A 20,750-nucleotide genomic window follows, 5' to 3' on the forward strand; every position below is an offset into this window, starting at 1 on the left:
TTGTAAAAGTCTTTAATAGACCCTATTGGTCCATAACATTTTGAGATAGTTGGGTTAATCCATTGTTCGCGCATTCCACGAGAATGTCCCTTATACGAAATGCCGTTCTTCTAATAATTCTGGAGAAGCTGTGAAAATGATATTGAGTCAGGTAATACTTTCAGTATATCTCTCGAGCTTTACGGATTTGATTGCACACAAGGCAAAAGCATTTTCGTAAGGGACATTTTCGTGAATGCCCCACATACTACAACTTACGTTGTTGTTGTCGGTTCGACGGTCTCGGGCGCGCCGTGCGACACGCTGACAGCGGCGACCACTTCTCGGTTTTGTCGCTGCAACAACACAACCGCTTTGGTAAACATTTCATTTTAGTACAAAAATTTTTTTGCCGACTTTCGTACCTTTTGGTGATTGTACTTGCGTGCCATTAAACTATACATTTCGGCGTACTAAATTTCAAGTCAATGCTACTAACTGTTGCGGAGTTCGTCCAGTGGGGACGATTCTGGCCGAATATATTTCACTACAAGATTAATATATTGCTACTGGATATTGTGGACATTCTTAATGACATTTTACAGTCAATCTGACCACTGGAAGTGTGTCAAAATTTGTTGCAAGATTTAACCTGTAAATACAATACATACCTACATTGCAAGTTAAATACTTAGCTACTAAAGCTTGTAAAAATTCGGTTTATCATTTGAGAGCTACAATGCCACAGATAAACATAGAAGCAGACATTACCGTCAAACTTAAGCTAGCTCCACACCGCGAAATGAACGAGGTTTGGCGCATATGCGCCACATGGGTTATATTGGAATCCATAATATCATTGGTCCTAATTTTCAAAATCCATAACAATTTGTTATAATGGTCTTTTGCCATAAAAACGTTTGCCATAATGTAAATGCCATAATATTTATTGTCCTAATATTTAATATCCTAATGCTTATTGCACTTATTTCAAAATCCATAACCACTTTTGTCATAATGATCTTATTGCCATAATTTATTTAATCGTATGGCATACATTTGAAATAGGCTTATAATATATAGGTACATAACATACACATATAGTTACAAATACAAAAAAATAACGATACAACATGCTAAGTTTGCCATAATGTATGCCATAATATTTTTTTTTGTTATAATTGATGTTCGCATTCCAACCTTACCCACTTTCTAGCTGCGGTTCGTTTCTGTAGGGTCGCAGTTCTACCCTAACCTACTTTTCTGGCTCGCGAGTCGCTGTATGCCAACAAGAGCTCTGTTATGGCATTTAATATTATGGATTTTAATATCATTACTCGTTAAGTTTTATGTCTTATAAGTACAAAACATATTAGGTAGATTTAGAGTATTAGGGCACGTGATATTATGCTTATGATTATTTTTGGAACGGAAGACGATGCGTTGGCAGGAGCCTCTCCACTAGGTGGCTGACGACATCGTGAGAATTGCGGGTAACCATTGGATGCAAGAGCCGAGTTGTCGTTCATTGTGGCGTTTTAAGAGGGAGGCCTTTGTTCAGCACTGGACGTCTTCTGGTGATGATTAAAAATGATGATGATGTATGATATAGGGGCTACAATAGGTGGAGAGGATGAGGCACTTCATTACATTTGCGTGCCAACTCGGCTCGGTACTTCGGTCGGTCAGAATCTTCGCGAGCAGAGTGAAACTAGGGTAGTAGGAACAAAATTAAACCCGATCATAAAATTCAGTAATAACGCGATAGTCTATAACATTCATTGTGTTATTATACGGTATTTGATTTTTGTATATGTGTTATTAAATTAAAACTACACAAGCTCTGTTATCGGAATAGAAAAACAATTTTTAAGCTACCTTTTACAAGTAACAAAGTTATAAAGGTTTGAAATTCAAGATTAGACAGAGAAAGACATAACTGGCATGTGACGTCACACGCCAGTACCGCCATACTTGCTGCATAGAGAAAAGCGTTTGAGAAGAGACGTATAAGATAGTTTTTTTCAAAATAATCACTATAAAATTGTCAAGGGCAGACCTCTTGAGGGAGGTTTGACCTTAAAGGAGGCCTAGTAAGTTATTCTTTGAGTAAAACAATAAGACTTTTTAACAATTTTTTAATTAAAATTGAACACAAAAAATAACAGGCCTAATTTGACAAAATTAAAAGTAAAAGTATTACGAGAATCTCAGGTAGTAAGTTCAAGCGATTTTATTGAGAGGTGGTTCTGATTATTCGGTCTCCCTGGCCTACACTTCCCTGGAGTCGGAGAGAAGAACCCGGAGCGAAGAGGCTGGCCACAGCAGGGGGGCCTGGTCCAGCTGAGTGGTCGTCGGTGCCGAGGTCAAAAGGGGCCTTAGGGCGGCAGGACGAGCAGCCTGGACAAGTGTTCCACGCCGGAACGATCAGGGTCTTGGACGAGCCAGGAAGGATGTGCAGTACTCCGGAAGTTAAGGCCGTCAGGGCTTAGTGTCAGGTTAAAGGAGCCGCCTGAGCCGTGAGAATTGTAGCCGAACGGAGCTTTGAAAGTTGTACGAAGGTTGTAAGCCGTACAAGGGTTGTAAGCCGTACGAAGGTGTAAGCCGTACGAAGGTGCCCAAGTCTGGGCGTATGGAGCTTTCGAGAGAGCTGTTTAGTGTAGTGTGAGCTGTTGAATGTGTGTTTTACAGCTGTGCTTCAGCTTTTAAGGGCGAGAATATTACAGTTAGAATTCCCCCGGTCACAGCTGATCGACAGCACCCCCCTTGGCCGACAAAAACGGTCAAGGGTGAGTTGGTTATAGATATATTTAGTCGTACAAACTCGTGTAGTAAATGAGTGTAATAAAATGCCTACTTTTATAAAATAAATAAGTAAATAATAAATAAATATTAAATACATATTATTACGTAAATAAATGAGTCAAGAGAAAACTACGGTGGCGACCTCTAGAGTTCGTCCGCCATTCTGCTCAGAGATCCCTTATTGAGGAAAGCGCCATCTAGCTTACACTGAGCTAACTAAGATGTCAGCGATCGCCTATGTGCATTGTGACAGTACGCCCGTCCCTCCAAAAGAAATTTGAGCCTCATAGCAAATTTCGATAAAAAAAATACACTATGACATAACGCTTACATACGTCGTCTCTCATACTATGATCATACTTCTACTCTCATGGCGGGTCAAACAACAACAGAGGCTTGTTGACCCTTATGTCAAAGGAATAAAATGTGTTAATGGAAGGTGGACGTTGTATGCATTCATAAAAATATAATTATAGACATTAATTAAATCTGTGATTGAAATTACCATCCGTTCCAATCATTAGAGTTTTGAATTACAGAGGCTAAGGCATATTTTACGTGTTACCAACCGCACGGGTTCCGTAATTCAAATTTTAAAATACTTTTTAACGAGTTGCAAGTTCTCGGGTAAAGGCTTAAGGACAGATCAATTAATATTATAATAATGAGTGGCGGACCGCGACAAATGATTATACTAGTTTAGCGTGTACCAAGTAATATGTACGCGCTATAGATTTAAAGAAATAATAGTGCAAAAGGGTGCAGCTATTATACGTCCGCGCGGAGGCGGCGCGCTAAAATGACTTGATTCTATAAATAGAACCGTGCGTCTAAGTGATAAGGGAGTGTGATAAGACAAAAATTAAATTAATACGCGTGCGCATTCGCCGGTGCTAAATGGAGACTGATGTGACGGCGCGCGACAGCTGATCGCCCGTCCAGATGCATTATGTAATTAGTACCTACATTGATAAGGAAGCAAGTAATGCATTATTTATTTAATGTGCGCAGACGCTACCTGCCGCCCGGTGTTAATTTTAAATCTTTAATATGCCATGCACCTAAATCGTTACCAGAAAGATCCTGTAGTTCGAAAACGAGTGGAGATCTTTTTTTAGTTATTTTACACTTAACGAACTTTGGTGCAAGTTTTTTGCTAAAGTATTTAGACTTATCACTTAAGAAATACGTGCGCTTCCAGACCAAGTCTCCCACATTAAATTCAGCCGGTTTTCGGCGTAAGTTGTAACGCGCAATGTTTTTTTGATGTGCGTTATAAAGTGAGTGTTGAACTTTATCAAATATATGGGTCAAGAAACCCATGTTTTGTGCGTAAATATCGCGAGGTAGAAAAAGCATTTCATTCCCCAAATCGTTATCGACGAAGTGTGAACCACAAGTCACTAACTCTCTGCCGTAAACAAGGAAGGAAGGAGTATAACCGGTTACCTCGTTCACAGAATTATTTATAGCGAATTGTACTTTAGGTATGTTGACGTCCCAAGTCCTATGGTCGTCGTTAACAAAGGTGGAGACGCAGGATATAATAGTTTTATTGTAGCGTTCCGTATTATTAATATGTGGACTGTACTTTGCTATTAAAAATGGTTAGGCACCTTGTATTTATTGAGAAATGTTTTTAGTTCGCGGCTAATTAGTTGTGACGCATTATCCATGTAAATGGTTTGCGGTATTCCGTGAACTAAGAAAATGGAATCTTCTAAATGTTTGACTACGATTGCCGCAGTTGCGTTACGAACCGGAAATAAGAAACAATATTTTGAGAAAATACAAGTAACCACGAGCAAGTAACTATTTTGTTTACGACTAGTGGGCAATGGTCCGACGAAGTCCAAGGCTAGGGCTTGAAAGGGCCTCGAGCACTGTTTAGGCCTTCCCATTTCACCTAGTGTCGCGTGCGTAGGATGTTTATAAGCGATGCAAGTGTCGCAAGAGGAAACGAACTTTGATACGTCTCTATACATGCCTACCCAAAAGTATTTGAGTGCTATACGGTGATAGGTTTTGAAAACGCCTAAGTGTCCGGCTGTTGGTTCTGCATGATTTTCTTTTATAATTTGTTCGCGTAATTCCGCTGGCACAACCTCTTTCCACGCGAACTCATTGTTAAACCTAGTATCTGACTTAGTAAGTCTATATAAGGAATTGTTTACAATTTTATAATTGGGGAAACCTTGCGGTGTGTTTACACAGCTATTATACAAGTCTAAGTACCATTTGTCTTGCGAATTGAGATACGAGTTAGCAATAGTTATTGCCGACACCGGCACGGATCTTGATAACGAATCAGGTATTACGTTATCTTTGCCGCGACGATGTAAAATCTCAAAATCGAAAGAAGACAATCTTACGCCCCAACGGGCTAGGCGTCCGGTTGGGTTATTAAGAGAAAGGAACCATTTCAAGGATGAATGGTCGGTATAAACTTTGAATGTTTTTCCGTTTTCCAAGTAACAGCGCCAGTGTTCTAAGGCTACTAGTACGGCTAAGGTTTCCCGTTCAGTTACACTATAATTCTTTTCACAGCCTGTTAATGACCTACTCATATAAGCGACCGGGTGCTCCTGGCCGTTTATATTTTGACATAACATACCGCCGACGCCATAGTCACTAGCGTCAGTGTGTACTTCGAACGGTAAATCAAAGTTGGGACAAGAAAGAACCGGAGTTGTTACAAGGCAGGCTTTAAGTTTTAAAAATGCCTGTTCGGCCTCTGGCGTCCACTGAAATGGAGGGGCTTTCTTTTTATTAGAAGTTAAAATATTTAAGGGCCCTGCCAGAGTACTAAAGTTGGGAACGAAACGGCGGTACCAAGAGGCGGTACCCAGAAAACGTTTTACCTCTTTTTTTGAAGTTGGTCTAGGATAGTTTACGATTGCATTTACTTTTTCTGGGTCTGTACGCAGCCCTTGAGCGTCTACAACGTAACCTAAGTATTTGAGACTGTCCCTGAAGAACTGAGTTTTCTCAAAGTTGATAGTTAGACCAGCTGTTTTTAATTTAGTTAGGACGCGCAGAAGTAATGTCACGTGGTCCTCGAATGAATTACTAACACAGACTATATCGTCGAGGTAACAGAAAACTTTCATTTCAAATTCGGGGCCGAACAAACTATCGACTAAACGTTGCTGTGTAGCCGGCGCGTTAGTTAGGCCAAAAGCCATAGTTTTAAAACAAAAAGTGCCCCTTGACGGTACGAAAAACGCTGTTTTCGTTTTATCCCGCTGATTAATGGGTATCTGCCAAAAAGCTTTAGAAAGGTCGATGCTAGTAAGGAACTTAGCATCTCTAAGGTTATCTAAAATTTCCGAAATGTACGGTAAGCTATATGCGTCCTTTTTAGTTACTGAGTTAAGTTTTCTACTGTCTAAACAAAATCTAGGCTTGCCGTTCTTTTTGTTTACTAAAAGTACTGGCGATGACCAAGCGCTTTCACAAGGTTCGATTACGTCAAGCTGTAGCATTTCGTCGACCTGTTCGTTAATAATTCTAAGTTTCTCAGGAGACATGCGGTAAAATCTTTGGCGTATCGGCTCAGTGTCGCCGGTATCTATATTGTGTGTTATTAACGAAGTTCGACCTAAACCTATCCGTTCGTAAGAAATGCTGTTAAATTGGCTTATGATGTTATCTGCCTGGACGCGTTGAGACTCAGTTAAGTGACTATAGGACATAAGAGTTTGGGAACCCTCGACTTGCTCTGTGTGCTTGATGGCGCATTCGCTTACCCCAATACTATACAAGTATTTGGGGCAAACTTTAAAGGTGCGCCAGAAGTCAACACCTAGAATGAGCGAAGTGAGGATTCCCGGAACTACATATGACCTTACAGTGTGAGTTATAGACTCAAAGGTCAAGTCCAGGTCGAAATATCCTACACTATCTAGATGTTGGCCGCCCGCGGCTGTTACACGCACAGAGTCGTCGATTAGTAGTTGATGTCCCCTTTCAAGTAATCTATTGTGAAAATTGTTACCTATAATAGTAACGGCGGAACCAGAGTCGAGCAGAGCCGATACCTCTAGTCCGTTAATAGATACCTTTACAAAAGGTCGCGAGTCTACAATAGAGGGTTGAGGCGATACAGTGGCCACTTTATATGAATTAAAAAAATTTGAAACATAATTAAGCCATTGTGACCAGTTATTTTCTTTTATTAGACTGTGATCACTGGATCGCCTCGCCTTCAGTTTTTTGAAGTTGAGGTTGTAGGAACTGGTTTTTTATTATTGCATTTAGAGCAATTAATAGATTTAACGCCCGGCAATCCGCATTTAAAACAGACTATCGTACGAGGCGCTTTGCAGCTTCGTAATGTATGAGTGTTTGTGCGACAACGCGGGCAAAATAGTTTTATATTATTATTGTTGTTATTTTGCGAGCTGATTGCATTAACCGGATAGCGGGTTTTATAATTAGAGAAATTATGTGCACTGGCGTTGTTACCTGGGGAATTTTTCCCTTGATATGGTTGCTTTGGAGAGTTTAGGAAAGACGATTGTTTATTGTAAGCGAATTCTGGCGCGAGCGTATCCGAATTCGCTCGCGGAGGTTCGCGGAATTGGGACATACGCGCATGAACCACTTCGTAGTTATGGCAAAGTTTACGCAAGGTATTTAAATTATCTATTTTTTCCGCCGTGGCTATGACAGTAGCGAAGCACGGCCGAATATTATGTAGAACAATTTCTAATTGTTCTTCTTCGGTAAATGGCACGGTTAGCCTTGAGAACATGCCGTGCATAATTGAGAGATAAATCGTTATATTCTCGCTTTCGCCCTGAGTACGCGCGCGAATTTCCGATTTTAATCTGTAGTCGTAATCGTGCAGAGAAAATACTTCTATGAGTTGTGTAGAGAGGTCATGCCAGTTATCTATGGAATCCTTAACCGAACGGAACCAGTGAAGGGCGTCTCCTTCGAATATTTCCGTTGCATGTTGAAGAATTTTTTCAGGTTTTAAATTTCGCGCGGCTAAAAATTCTTTTACCCGTTGAACAAAAGAGCGTACGCAGGTCTTCCCGTTGTACCGTAATTTAGCTATATCAGAAGACATACCACGGTCGCAAGTAACTGCTATTTTTGTAGGGGTTTGCGGACTGAAAGAATTGGTATTATTCGTGGAGCGGTGAGTGACTTGTGGTGTCTCCTCACATTGTTCGAAATCCTCTCCTTCGTTAGTGTCATGAACTGGTCGCAAGTCCGCCAACTCTTGGTATATTAATTGAAATTTATTTAAACAAACATTATAAGAGTCCACGGTAGTGGGGGTTACGGGAGTAATACGCCTTAATCGGTGAAAAATATGGTTACACAAGTTATCCGTACGTTCGAGTAAACCGTCATCAAACTTAGCCTTAAGGGAAACTAATTGTGACTGTGCCTTAAGTACACTATCAGTCGCGCCCTTAATATCCTCGGTTACATCGAGACCTGATTCTAAAATATCACTGGCGGGTAAAGAAGCTGACAGTTTGACTATCTGTTTACGCAACTCAATAACGGTGTCCGCGGGATTGGTACCTCGAATAGCCACCTCATAAGTTAGTTCTGCCTTTTGAAGAGACAAGTATTTAATTCTATGACAATCCATAGTTACGATTACCTCAGTTAAATATAAGAATACCCGAAGCTAATTAATAAAAACGTTAGCCTGTTTGCTAGCGATCGAAGTATAATGGTCTCTAAGCAGGGAACAGACGGTCGAAAATAGAGAGCACACGTATAATGAAAAAAAAGATAACTGGTTCTGTTAACTCTGCGGCCAGTTGATTTTTAGCAAGCACTCGAGTAGTATGATATGAATGTTGTGAGTTGTGATGGTGGTTTGTGTAGTTGTATGCCAGATGTGGTATTTCTTCGACACACAGTACCTAAATTTAACTCTCCGTATGTTACAGTGCTAAGAAAATTAAGTAGTAGGACACAAGAAATAATAAGTGTTGTGTATCTCCCAGTAATGATCGAATGTAAAATTTAATTAAGAGACCGCGTTGAAGTTAAATTAATAGTAAAATTTGGGAACAAAAATAAATGTCAGTGTGTTTACCGAGATAATGATAAACTGATTTTGATGAAAGATCTAAATAGTGGTTCAGATATTTTAAAAATATAGAAATATCGTTGCTTTTCTATAAAATTGTAGGTATTTCAAATACGTTATTTAAAAATGATTTGAATCGTTAGAATTTCAAATTCAGTGGTTGGCAGTCACTAAATTTAAAATAACTGTTTCACTTGAAGCAGCGGTGAACAATATTAGTGAAAGTATAATTGGCGTCAGTTACGGTTTAAATTTAACTTGATGAAAACTAGTAGGTAGAATTTGAATTGAACCGTTAACGTATTTGAATTTAGTTAATGCAACAATATTTAGTTAACTTTAGGGTATAGTTTGAAATTGTCGTTAGATTTGAATTTTAAAACGCCGTCCGTTTCAACTGTGGCAAGTGACAGTTGAAATTCAAATAGGCCGTTGACGAGAAAGTGGTCAAAGGTCGGCAGAGTATTTGAATTTAAAGATAACGGTAAAGCAGTTTTAAAATTAGAGTTATTAAAGAGAAAAAAAAAACTATTAAATGAACCACTTAAGGGATCTCGGTAACTGAAACACTGGTTATGCCTATTATTCGCCTCTTACGAATTCCTAGACGGGGAATGGCGTTATTCTAAGCCCCGACCACCATACAGGGGCGAGAAAAACAGGGTACTTACTGCGAGATACACAGAACACACAAGATACACAATAAATTTTTGCACAATCACTGCAATTCTAGGCAAGAAAAACGTAACAATCAGAACCTCTCAAAAAAAAACCCACGGGCGCCACTGTCAAGGGCAGACCTCTTGAGGGGAGGTTTGACCTTAAAGGAGGCCTAGTAAGTTATTCTTTGAGTAAAACAATAAGACTTTTTAACAATTTTTTAATTAAAATTGAACACAAAAAATAACAGGCCTAATTTGACAAAATTAAAAGTAAAAGTATTACGAGAATCTCAGGTAGTGAGTTCAAGAGATTTTATTGAGAGGTGGTTCTGATTATTCGGTCTCACTGGCCTACACTTCCCTGGAGTCGGAGAGAAGAACCCGGAGCGAAGAGGCTGGCCACAGCAGGGGGGCCTGGTCCAGCTGAGTGGTCGTCGGTGCCGAGGTCAAAAGGGGCCTTAGGGCGGCAGGACGAGCAGCCTGGACAAGTGTTCCACGCCGGAACGATCAGGGTCTTGGACGAGCCAGGAAGGATGTGCAGTACTCCGGAAGTTAAGGCCGTCAGGGCTTAGTGTCAGGTTAAAGGAGCCGCCTGAGCCGTGAGAATTGTAGCCGAACGGAGCTTTGAAAGTTGTACGAAGGTTGTAAGCCGTACAAAGGTTGTAAGCCGTACGAAGGTGTAAGCCGTACGAAGGTGCCCAAGTCTGGGCGTATGGAGCTTTCGAGGAAGCTGTTTAGTGTAGTCTGAGCTGTTGAATGTGTGTTTTACAGCTGTGCTTCAGCTTTTAAGGGCGAGAATATTACAGTTAGAATTCCCCCGGTCACAGCTGATCGACAGCACCCCCCTTGGCCGACAAAAAACGGTCAAGGGTGAGTTGGTTATAGATATATTTAGTCGTACAAACTCGTGTAGTAAATGAGTGTAATAAAATGCCTACTTTTATAAAATAAATAAGTAAATAATAAATAAATATTAAATACATATTATTACGTAAATAAATGAAGTCAAGAGAAAACTACGGTGGCGACCTCTAGAGTTCGTCCGCCATTCTGCTCAGAGATCCCTTATTGAGGAAAGCGCCATCTAGCTTACACTGAGCTAACTAAGATTCAGCGATCGCCTATGTGCATCGTGGACAAAATCCAATTTCAACAGATTTAAATTTTCTCTCGCTAAAATCACTTCCCTTTCCTTATTCATAAAGCGACAATAAAACCTATTTTAGTTAAAATGCCGCTAAATTCGTTTGTCCTTATCTGTCACTTCGCCATTTGTATTTTTTAGAAAGGGACAAAGCATTTGTTAGTTAACATAGGCCTTGTTAAGTTTAATGAATAAGGGGGTTACTGTTTATCTATATTTTCATAATAATATTAAGATATGCAAAATCAGGAGTTGTCAAATACCGTATTATAGCGCCCTCTTTTTGGCGTCGGGGGGTTAAATAAACTGGACTCACATGGGCTCCTCTTCTTGCCATCCTTGTATTTGAGGGTGCGGCTCTTCCGGATGACCATGACGGTGCCGTCGGGATTCAGCTTCGGCAGGTTCTGGGACGGCACGGCGTCCTTGCTCAAGGTCTTCCATTGGCCTGAAACATACAAATACATATCTTTATTATTGAAAGAAGAAAGAAAGAAAGAAAATAATTAATTTATAACAGGCAATGACACATAATTTGTAAAAATAACAATAAGAAATGTTATGTATGAAATGTATGTTGTTGTGTATGTATGTGTATTATACTACAAAATGTTATACATCCATCCTAATATCATAAATGCGAAAGTGTGTCTGTTTGTATGTTTGTCCGTTTTTTCCAGGTGAGTGGGAACGGGGAGAGATATATTGAGCGGCAAAAAATCTGGCCCCAATGTAAGTAATTTTGTATGGAGAGTCGGCCAAATTTTGTGCCACTGAGTATAGTTTATGGGCTAAAGAGTGACATAGGCTACTTTTATCCCGGAAAATGCACAGTTCCGAGGGCTCCCGGGCGAAGCCGCGGGCAAAGCTAGTAATAATATAAATTCATTTGGCCATAAATAAATACCTTACAAACTAACATACATACATATTTTATATTATAATCAACTAGATTATGCCCGCGACTCCGTCTACGCGGATCTAAGTTATCGTGCGGTGGCGCCTCTACCGGAATAAAAAGGTATCCTATGTTCATTCTTGGGGTTCAAATAACTTATATTCTCCTGAGTCCTGACATTTTTTAACAAACTTAGCATTTAAGACCTAGAAGTCGTGACCTTTTGTTATTTTGGTCATTATTTAAATTCTTAGAATTCTTTATTCAATGACCAATTTGTAGTTTATAAAGTACATTCGGCCGTTATTCTTAGTGTTAATTAGTCCTTAATAAAGTACGCGAGGACTTAGGAGGATATCAGTGGCGTGCCTAGGGTATCAGACTATGGCAAGCCGAGAGATATGATTTAGTATTTTTTATAATTTAATGTACCTACATCCATCTTGTTGCCGTAAACTTCAATCTTCAGTTTGGACGAGCTTACCAAAGCGCACTGAAGGCATACTATTACTAGATAAAATTTTACAGACATACACTTGGACTTGGAGTCCACACAAGGGACAATTTGGTCCGTTTCCGAACTCATTCTCTCCCACAGGCACTGCACTTTACACCGCACTAAAACCAGAATACCTAAGCACTTATTTATTTTTTGAAATGATTGCATCAAATCACAACGCTACACTACGGCCCACGGTTCGAAATAAACAATCATGAAGTTAGTTAGAAGTTATTCATCTCGCCCCGTAAGCCAGCAAGGCTACTCCGAAACTCAAAGTTCGTGTCGTGCGGTCCCTCTGACACTTATACTATTTAATACGAGAGCGAGAGGGACCGCACGACACGAACTTCGAGTTTCGGAGTAGCCCTGCTGATTCAAAATTGCAAAGAAAGTGCTACATATGCAGCTATACATAGATATTTGCAAAACTAACGTTTTCCTAAGTATGAAGAGAGCGTTTGGAAGCCCTGTAAAAGCCCACGAGAGCGAGCGAGATGTCATGCTATTTACAATGTACGCCACTATCGCCGCGTAGACTCGCCACGCCGCCGCCGGTCGCAATCAGCGCCACTTTACTTATGCAATTCTTATTATTTTACGTAAAATAAAGCGCGCTAAATTATTAAAGTGATTTTATTAGAACTTTTTTTCTCGTTTGGACGTTGTTCGCTTTATAAGGCAAGCCCGGCTTTTGGGCTTCTATGTAAGGATCGCCACTGGAGGATATACCAAATTTCATTAAAATCGGTTTAGTGGTTTCGACGTGAAAGCGTAATTGACAGACAGACAGTTACTTTCGTATTTATAATATTAGTAGGAATAATATTTAAAATTAATTTGGTGACAAAACGCGTGACCCCGTTGAGTCACCGTCCCCGACGTCGCATTCATCTGCGGCTTGGTGCCCCGGAACTGCCGGAACACGACGTCTTTCGGCCAGAAGGCAGCACCCGCGATGGTCCCCATCTGCAGTCGCACCCACCCATCTGCACCCACGCGCACCACAAACGAGCGACGAGATATGTGTTGTGTACTTAATATCAACTGAATTGACTGAGTACTTTCAGAGCCAAGTAGCTGTGACAGACAAACAGATACAGATAGACTAGACAGACAGACAAAGATGGATGAACAGACACATGAGAGATCTAATAAAGGTATTTTTTTCCTTTTCTGGTATGGTCTGGCTGAAAAACTGAAAACAATTCACAAACCAACCTTAGCATATTGTTGCTGGCAACACAAAGATTTGTAAGCATTAAGGTTGGCAGAACTTTTTTCTCTTTCACATCCGGTCGCCAATCGGCTATAACACACTGCGTCTACGAGTGGTCTACGTCTAGTATAAGACAATTTTCCGTGTTCTATTTTGCTTATGCATGCAAATCTTCATACCAGTGCAAAGACTTTTCTTGAGAAGAACCAAAAATATAATCTACAGTCCACGCTCCCAACACATATGACATTAAATTGGTCAAGTGTTACTAATAATTTCCATGTGTACAAATATAGCTGATCTGTGGTCAGTCATCTGATAAACTTAAGGAAAAAACAGTTGGGGATTCCCAATGATGCCAGTTGTTTTAATTTTAATTCTGTTTCCTCTGACTAATGCTGGATATGTAATCTTTATCATAACCTTTACCTTACACTCATTTACAAATCTTACTAGAACTAGTAAGATTAGTAGGTTAGGTAGGAATAGTAATAGTGGGACTTCAATGGTGGTTATCACACTGCCACCGCATGCATTTAGGCGCTCAGCACATTACACCACCACTCAATTATACCATCACACGCACCACACCTCCACACAGAGATGAAGTCACCGTGTTACACCATGTGGTCACAGCATGGGTTGCTGCTCCGATATGCGGAGCAGTAAAATAACTGCGTAATATTATAGATGCCCAAGTCTGTGAGCAAGTGTGCGTGTATTTGTTATTGCGCTAAAACAACTGGATTAAAATAAGAACAGAATTTGGCATGTGGATAGCTTTAAGTTTAAACAAGAAATGAGGGTGCTGTCCAAGAACGGTGACATACCATACCTCAGCTCTCAAGATGACGTGTGAACTTCGTTTGCAAGCAATAGATGGCGTTGTGCGAGCGAATGTTGTTACGGTAACAATTTGAAAACATTTGCATCACAATGGTAACAAGAATCATGTAAGTAAATGGTTGTCATTGTATGTTTAAAAAAATTGCACGGGCATAATTTACAACAGTTGAGTTCAGACGTTATTAAGCTATTTCTAATGCGGGTGAAGCCGTGGTTAAGGCTAGTGACATAATATTTGAGAATTCTCACAGGAATATTGTTGTATCCTGGAATTTCAATTCAACTGCTGAATAAAGAAGTTTAGGTGCGCGAAGCAACAGGTAAAATTTAGTAATATATTGCGAAAGCAGATGAATGTTGTCACCTTAGATGCAAAAACTACACAAGTTTGGTTCTCTTTTCACCTATGAAGTTAATATTCTTTAATAATTTCCAGAATACTTAATACTGTATTCTTTTAAAATTAATTGCACAAATCATTTGTTTGGACTGGTGCAATTCAAATGTCAAAATGTCTTTTTTATGAGCCATTACCTGCAGCTTTGCACTTGTAAACCACAAAGCAATTGAATTTAAATTCTGAGATTTCTCGAAATTCCAGCAGGAATTCCCAAAAAATATATTGTGGAAAAATTTAAAAATAACGTCCGAAAAAAAAAACGCCGCCACAAAGACAACTAAAAAGTAAAAAATAATTATGCAATACCTACCTGTTGCCCGCGACTTCATCTGTGAAGAATTCGTTTATCCCTATCCCGCGGGGACTATGCAGATTTCCCGCAAAATTAGCCTAAGTTAATTTAGCATAAGTACCTAGTAATATATATTATATTACTAAGTTTAACTATGTGACTGTTTGTTGCTTAATTTATTAAGGCAACAAACATTCTTAAGAATAAAAAATAAATAAAGATAATAATAAAAATAAATTGCATTAATATTTTACCGGCCGCTAACGTTAATACTTTAAAAATACAACATATGTATGCACTTTAGTTTCCTGTTAACCTGTTAACCACAGACATGTACACACACACAGACACACATAGCAGTCAAACTTATAACACCCCTCTTTTTGCTGCCTCTAATCCTAGCAAACTAAACAAACAATCATTATTATTAAACAATTGTGTTCATAAGGTATACATTATTTTGCTTATTACTGTTTCAGCAAGTATTATTGGGCCAATCAACTTTTTTACCCACACTAATCTGTCCGCAACATTTTTCAAACAATTGCAGATTTTTGTAACTAAACATGTTTATTCTGTAATTTAATAGATGGTGTACAACATGAATACATGCCATCCTTCGTAAGTTCAACCTATTAAACCGTGAAATAACTTGTTGGAAGTACGATTTTTTGGTAATGCCAGAGACAATTTTGATATCGCAGGAGACGCCCGAAGTGTCGGTAAAATAGTTGATTGGCCCTATTAAGAGATAATGCTCAAGGTTAATTTTTATGAAAACTAAAGACAATACCAATTCTAAATCTAGCATGATCAAAATTCTTGCGACTTGACCTTCCATTGTGCAAATAAACATGGCATGGTAATGATGTTTAACCGAGCAGTCAAAACTTCATATTCAGCCCATAATATTCTGTGCAGAGTAGAATTTAAAGTTACTGGGGTATTGTTATAATTATTATTATTAATGGCAGCCTCAGGGTTTCTGGTGTATTATGAGAACTCTATTACCATGTCAACTAATCAAAATATAAACAATATTCTAATCACTAATCGCTAACAAGATTTTGTCATGAAATTAGAAGTTTTCCTCTCCACATAAAATGTTCATAGACAGCCGTTAGTCTTATTCAAACAATACATTATTAGTATAAATTTGCATTTAAAATTGTGTTTATAGATAAAAAAAAAACTTCAGCAAGATTTCAGAGTAATTCTGATAATCACAACTGTTAAAGGTCAGCGCAAAACAAGATAGTGAATCCATTGTCATTCCCATTGCATAACACACAAAAACCACAAATCCAAATCAACATCCTATCGCTCACAAAAAACCATTAATGTTAAAAATAACATTGTCACCGGACAGTAAGGAGATTACATTATTAAAACAAATAAAACGGACATTGTGATGACTCATTCCAGAGAAAACTAGTGAATAACACACGCGACGTGCTAAACAGAGGTGGAAAAACCCGAATATCTTTTTCTTACCCATATTTGTGACGTTGTAGTCTGACTGTGTGAAGTGGAGACTGCACACTTTGGAGTACTTTGTGTAGGGCTTCCCACGTTTGAGGATCACGTTCCACTTGTCTGCCATGGTGGTGTCTCGCGGGAACCGGTGGAACTTTACATTTTTCGTCTTCCCGGCAAGCGAAGTGCACTGAGGCACGGTGCAGTAATAACCCATAGCGCTACCGTCTGCCTTTGTTGTTAACTCCGGCAGCAATGTGAAATGCCGCCCGCGAACAATGTATCTCACATCAAACAGGAAACGGCCGGTACCAGTGTATCGCTAAAACCGATTTATTGCGATTGTAGAAATCGCAGTCATCACACTGAAGGCAGCTCCACAGCCTTGAAAAATATAGTTACTTTACTCGAAATTTTTGACATGTATCACCACTTTTTTCAGAAAAATGGCTCCGGCTATACCATAGGCAAACTTTTCTTACTTATGGAACCAAATAGGACGTGGAAAAAAAATATTCAGCCACTATAAATTTAAAGCCATTTTTACAAAAAATATTATTACTCTAATTTCAATCCTAAAATTGTGGATAAATTAAATGATATAAATTCACATTCGAATTAACAGGGCTACTACGAAACTCGAAACTCTAAGTTCGTATCATACCGTCAATTCAATCAATTTTTAGAAAAAATATAGCTCCATCGATACTATCGATGATTCCGCCAATGTCGAGGTTGAAAAAGACACTATCGGTTGGCCGTTGTACGGTAGCTTCGGTGTTCAGTACTCGGATGAGAACCTAAAATAAACAACACAAACATAAATTTTGTTAAACTACCTACAAATATAGTTTGTTAATTTTTATAAACTTAAATAATACATTTATAAGACGGGTATGTGCTAGAGCAAGAAGGAAATTTATGTTTACGGGGCGAGGGAATTGGGAGGGAGGAGGTCATATAAGGGAGTGGTGATTTTGGAGCAATGAAAGAACAAGTGCTCGAGGGTGCCCTCGTCCATGCCACATTCACACATGGAATGGTCGCGGACCCGTATTTTGGCAAGGAAGACTGGGGAGCAAACATGTCCCAAACGTAAGCGGATAATAGTGGACGTGATATTTTTGGGGATTGTTCTGGATATGAAGAACCACGGCTTAGTGGGCAGCTCTGGTTGAAGTTTCCCATAATGTTTGGCTACACGAAGGCGAGCAACCTGCCAGTTAGCGTTCCAGGCATCACGCATTTGAGGTAAAGCGAGCGCTCTCGCATCGCGTGGGAAACACTGCTTGTATTTGTCAGAACCTAATTCAATGGCCTCTTTAGCACACAAGTCTGCAGTTTCGTTACCTTTTATGCACTGTGACCCGGGACCAAGCAAGAACTACCTTTTGGTTTTGGAGGTGGCATTTGTGAAGTCTTTCTTTTATCTGAAGGGTGATGCAGAAATTCTCCTTAGCGTGAAATGGACGCTTTACAATATCCTGCAGGCAACTTAAGGAGTCAGAGAGGATGAGGATTTCGGAATTTTATGTGAGTGGATAAAAGGATGGCTTCGAGCAGGGCAACTGCCTCCCCGGAAAAAACAGAAATTAACAGGAGAAAGCTTAAAATTTAAAATTATTTTTATATTTAGGGATCCACACGGCGGCACCCACCGGGCCGTCCTCCGTAGTTTTGACGCATCGGTAAATAATAAAAGGTAATCCGACCAATTTTCTCCGATCTCTCTATTGAAGCTAGAGTCAGCATTGATCTGATTTTTTTTAATGCCAAGGCTGAGAAGGACATTTGGCTGGAAGACTAAGCTATTGTAGTCTGTTTCATAAAGTGGGTTTTTTATAGCTTTGGAATAGAGGAACAGGGAGGTCTTTTACTTTTTGGAAGCTGTTTACAAGAAGAGGTTTGACCTTATGGGACCAATAAGGAGAAGAAGAAACGAACTGCGAAAGGGACTCAACGATGGGAAGTAAGGGATGGGATGAAATTTGGAGAGATTTTAGCAAGAAGCGATCTGCCAGAAATTGTCTCCGGAGGTGGTAAGGCGGATCCAGACATTCAATTTGTAGGGCTTTTGTTGGGGAGGATTTCATTGCACCCGTAATTATCCTGAGGCATCTAGCCTGTATCCTGTCTAATTTGGCCAACGCTAACTTGCTACAGGGCTCCAGAAGGAAGCTTCCATAATCAAAATGGCTCCTAATGATCGCATTATAAAGAAGCTTCTGGCTGTATGGGTGAGAGCCCCACCTGACACCAGATAGTGCACGAAGGATATTAATGTTTCTTTCGGCTTTTTGGCAAATGTAATTTAGATGATCAATTCCTGATAGTTTAGAGTCCAAAATAATACCTAAAAATTTTACTTTTTCCTGGGTTACAATTGGGTGGGCGTCAACTAGGATGTCTGCATCTGGAACGGCTCTTTTGCGGGTGAAAACGACGGCACTACTTTTTTCTGGGGAGAGAGAAAGACCGTGGTCGCTGAGCCAGGCATCTAGATAGTAGAGGGCAGAGTTGAGGGAGTTGGAAGATTCTGTCACAGATTTTGAAGATGTGTATAGGGCAATGTCGTCGGCATATTGGAGAATTTTGCAGAAGCAGTTGACTGAGGTGTCCAGGTCAGCAGTATACAAGCTGTAGAGAAGAGGGCTAAGAACTGACCCCTGCGGAAGCCCCTTCCACACGAAGTGAGGAGGGGTTAACTTCCCACCATGCCGGACACAAATGGATCGACCCATGAACATATTGCAAACAATGTTAATAATCCTCGCCGGGATACTCAGCTTGAGCATTTTCTGCCTGAGTATTGGAAGATCCACATTGTCATATGCCGCTTTAACATCCAAGAAGACGCCAACCAAATTTTCGCCACGGGAGAAAGCAATTCGGATGTCTGAGGTAAGCACGCTAAGGCTATCTATAGTGCCCAAGCCCTTTCTGAACCCGAATTGAGAGTTGGATAGTTTATTATTGTGTTCCAAAATCCAGTCCAGCCTGTTTTTAATTAAGTGCTCCATAATTTTGGCAGGAACAGAGGAGAGAGCAATGGGTCTGTGAGAGTTTGGATCAGCTGGGTCTTTGTTTGCTTTTAATAATGGGATTATAATTTGAGAGTATCATACCGTCCCTCTCGCTCTCGTTTTAATAGTGCAAGTGTCAGAGGGACCGCATGACACGAACTTCGAGTTTCGAGTTTCGTAGTAGCCCTGCAGCCTTTTAATTTTAATACAAAACCATAAAGTAAAACCAATATTTACCGCATCATACAGCAGGGCTACTACGAAAACCTAAACTCGAAGTTCGTGTCGTGCGGTCCCTCTGACACTATTTTATACGAGAGCGAGAGGGACGGCACGATACGAACTTCGAGTTTCGGAGTAGGCCTTTAGACTTGATACATGCTTAATTAATACAGACTGACTGAGACTGACCAACTTATCTGAGAATTGAAAAAGTTTTTATGCCGTTGGCACAAAGTGCAACATTGTTTGCACTGATTCACAGATAAGAGAGTCTGTTCAACTCTGTTTGTACCAAAACCAAAAGGAATGCTCAATCCATCCATAAACAAGTTTTGCTATTTCGCTTCGCTTGTTTTTGTTTTATGCACAGGTAACACCGTAAAATTGCTTTATTTTGATCATGTCGGCGCTTGGTGTTTATGCGCGAAGTTTTGTTTGTTTTTATAAATACTGTTACTGCAACAAAATAGTATTACGAGCGTAACATAGCTATGTTAATGAGTACACCTTTGCGTGGTTTCAGTTAGCTACAAAATGCCATATTATTGCACCGTGCCGCGCTGTACTTCGATGGCCGGTAAAGCCAAGAATGTATCATTCCACCAATTTCCTCGAGACGAGGAACTTGCTAAATTATGGAATCGAGTGCTTAAGAGAGGCAAGCCCTACACTAAGTACTCTAAAGTGTGCAGTCTGCACTTCAAACCAGAAGATTACACAATCACAAGCGTCGGTAAAAATAAGGGTAAGGCAACTAACAATAATTCTAACGTCAAATACCTAACTGTTACCTTTTGGCGTCTCCGAGTACCTACCCGTAATGTGATTTATTTAGTAATTTTTTCTCTTAAACGTTTGCCCCAGATTTCAATGAACGCTTTCAATGAAGAAATTATAGAGAAAGCACCATATTTCACCAGGAAACCATTGTTTATGTGGTAAGACGAGTTCTTTTTATGTGTAACTTGGAAATCAGTATGGAACATCCAAAATTGACCAGTTTTTGTTAAATAACAGGACAGGGTACGCATAGCATCCTTCCATACCCATTACATTCCTCCATCAATACTATAACTACCTTTTGTCTGTCCTTCGTATGGTGAAAATTGGTGAAATTGTGGTTAGCAATTCCGAAATTAATTCACGTAAACACCAATTTTGGCACACATACATGCTTTTCACGCAGAAGTAACAAAATAGGGATAGAAATGCTATTGTGTC

General features: G+C 39.8%; 2 protein-coding genes across 3 annotated transcripts in view; one reads left to right on the forward strand and one right to left on the reverse strand.

The window, feature by feature from the left end:
- Window positions 1-254: 254 nt before the first annotated feature.
- LOC141443733 (uncharacterized) lies at window positions 255-16,753 on the reverse strand. Its single transcript, XM_074109081.1, has 4 exons — window positions 16,303-16,753; window positions 10,971-11,102; window positions 4,234-4,379; window positions 255-335 (listed from the first exon to the last, which is right to left on the reverse strand). Exons 1-4 carry the CDS (start codon window positions 16,499-16,501, stop codon window positions 255-257), a joined length of 558 nt encoding a protein of 185 aa, XP_073965182.1. The 5' UTR covers window positions 16,502-16,753.
- Window positions 16,754-19,939: 3,186 nt separating this feature from the next.
- Window positions 19,940-20,750, forward strand: part of LOC141443661 (uncharacterized) — a 28,055-nt gene continuing 27,244 nt past the window's right edge. For both annotated transcript variants that reach the window (XM_074108997.1, XM_074108996.1), the window contains exon 1: window positions 19,940-20,274. In XM_074108997.1, the coding sequence (XP_073965098.1) occupies window positions 20,064-20,274 (211 nt within the window). In that variant the 5' untranslated portion in view covers window positions 19,940-20,063. The remainder of the gene's footprint in view (window positions 20,275-20,750) is intronic.

The sequence above is a fragment of the Choristoneura fumiferana genome, chromosome 28 (assembly GCF_025370935.1).
Source record: "Choristoneura fumiferana chromosome 28, NRCan_CFum_1, whole genome shotgun sequence".
NCBI classification, from domain to species: domain Eukaryota; kingdom Metazoa; phylum Arthropoda; class Insecta; order Lepidoptera; family Tortricidae; genus Choristoneura; species Choristoneura fumiferana.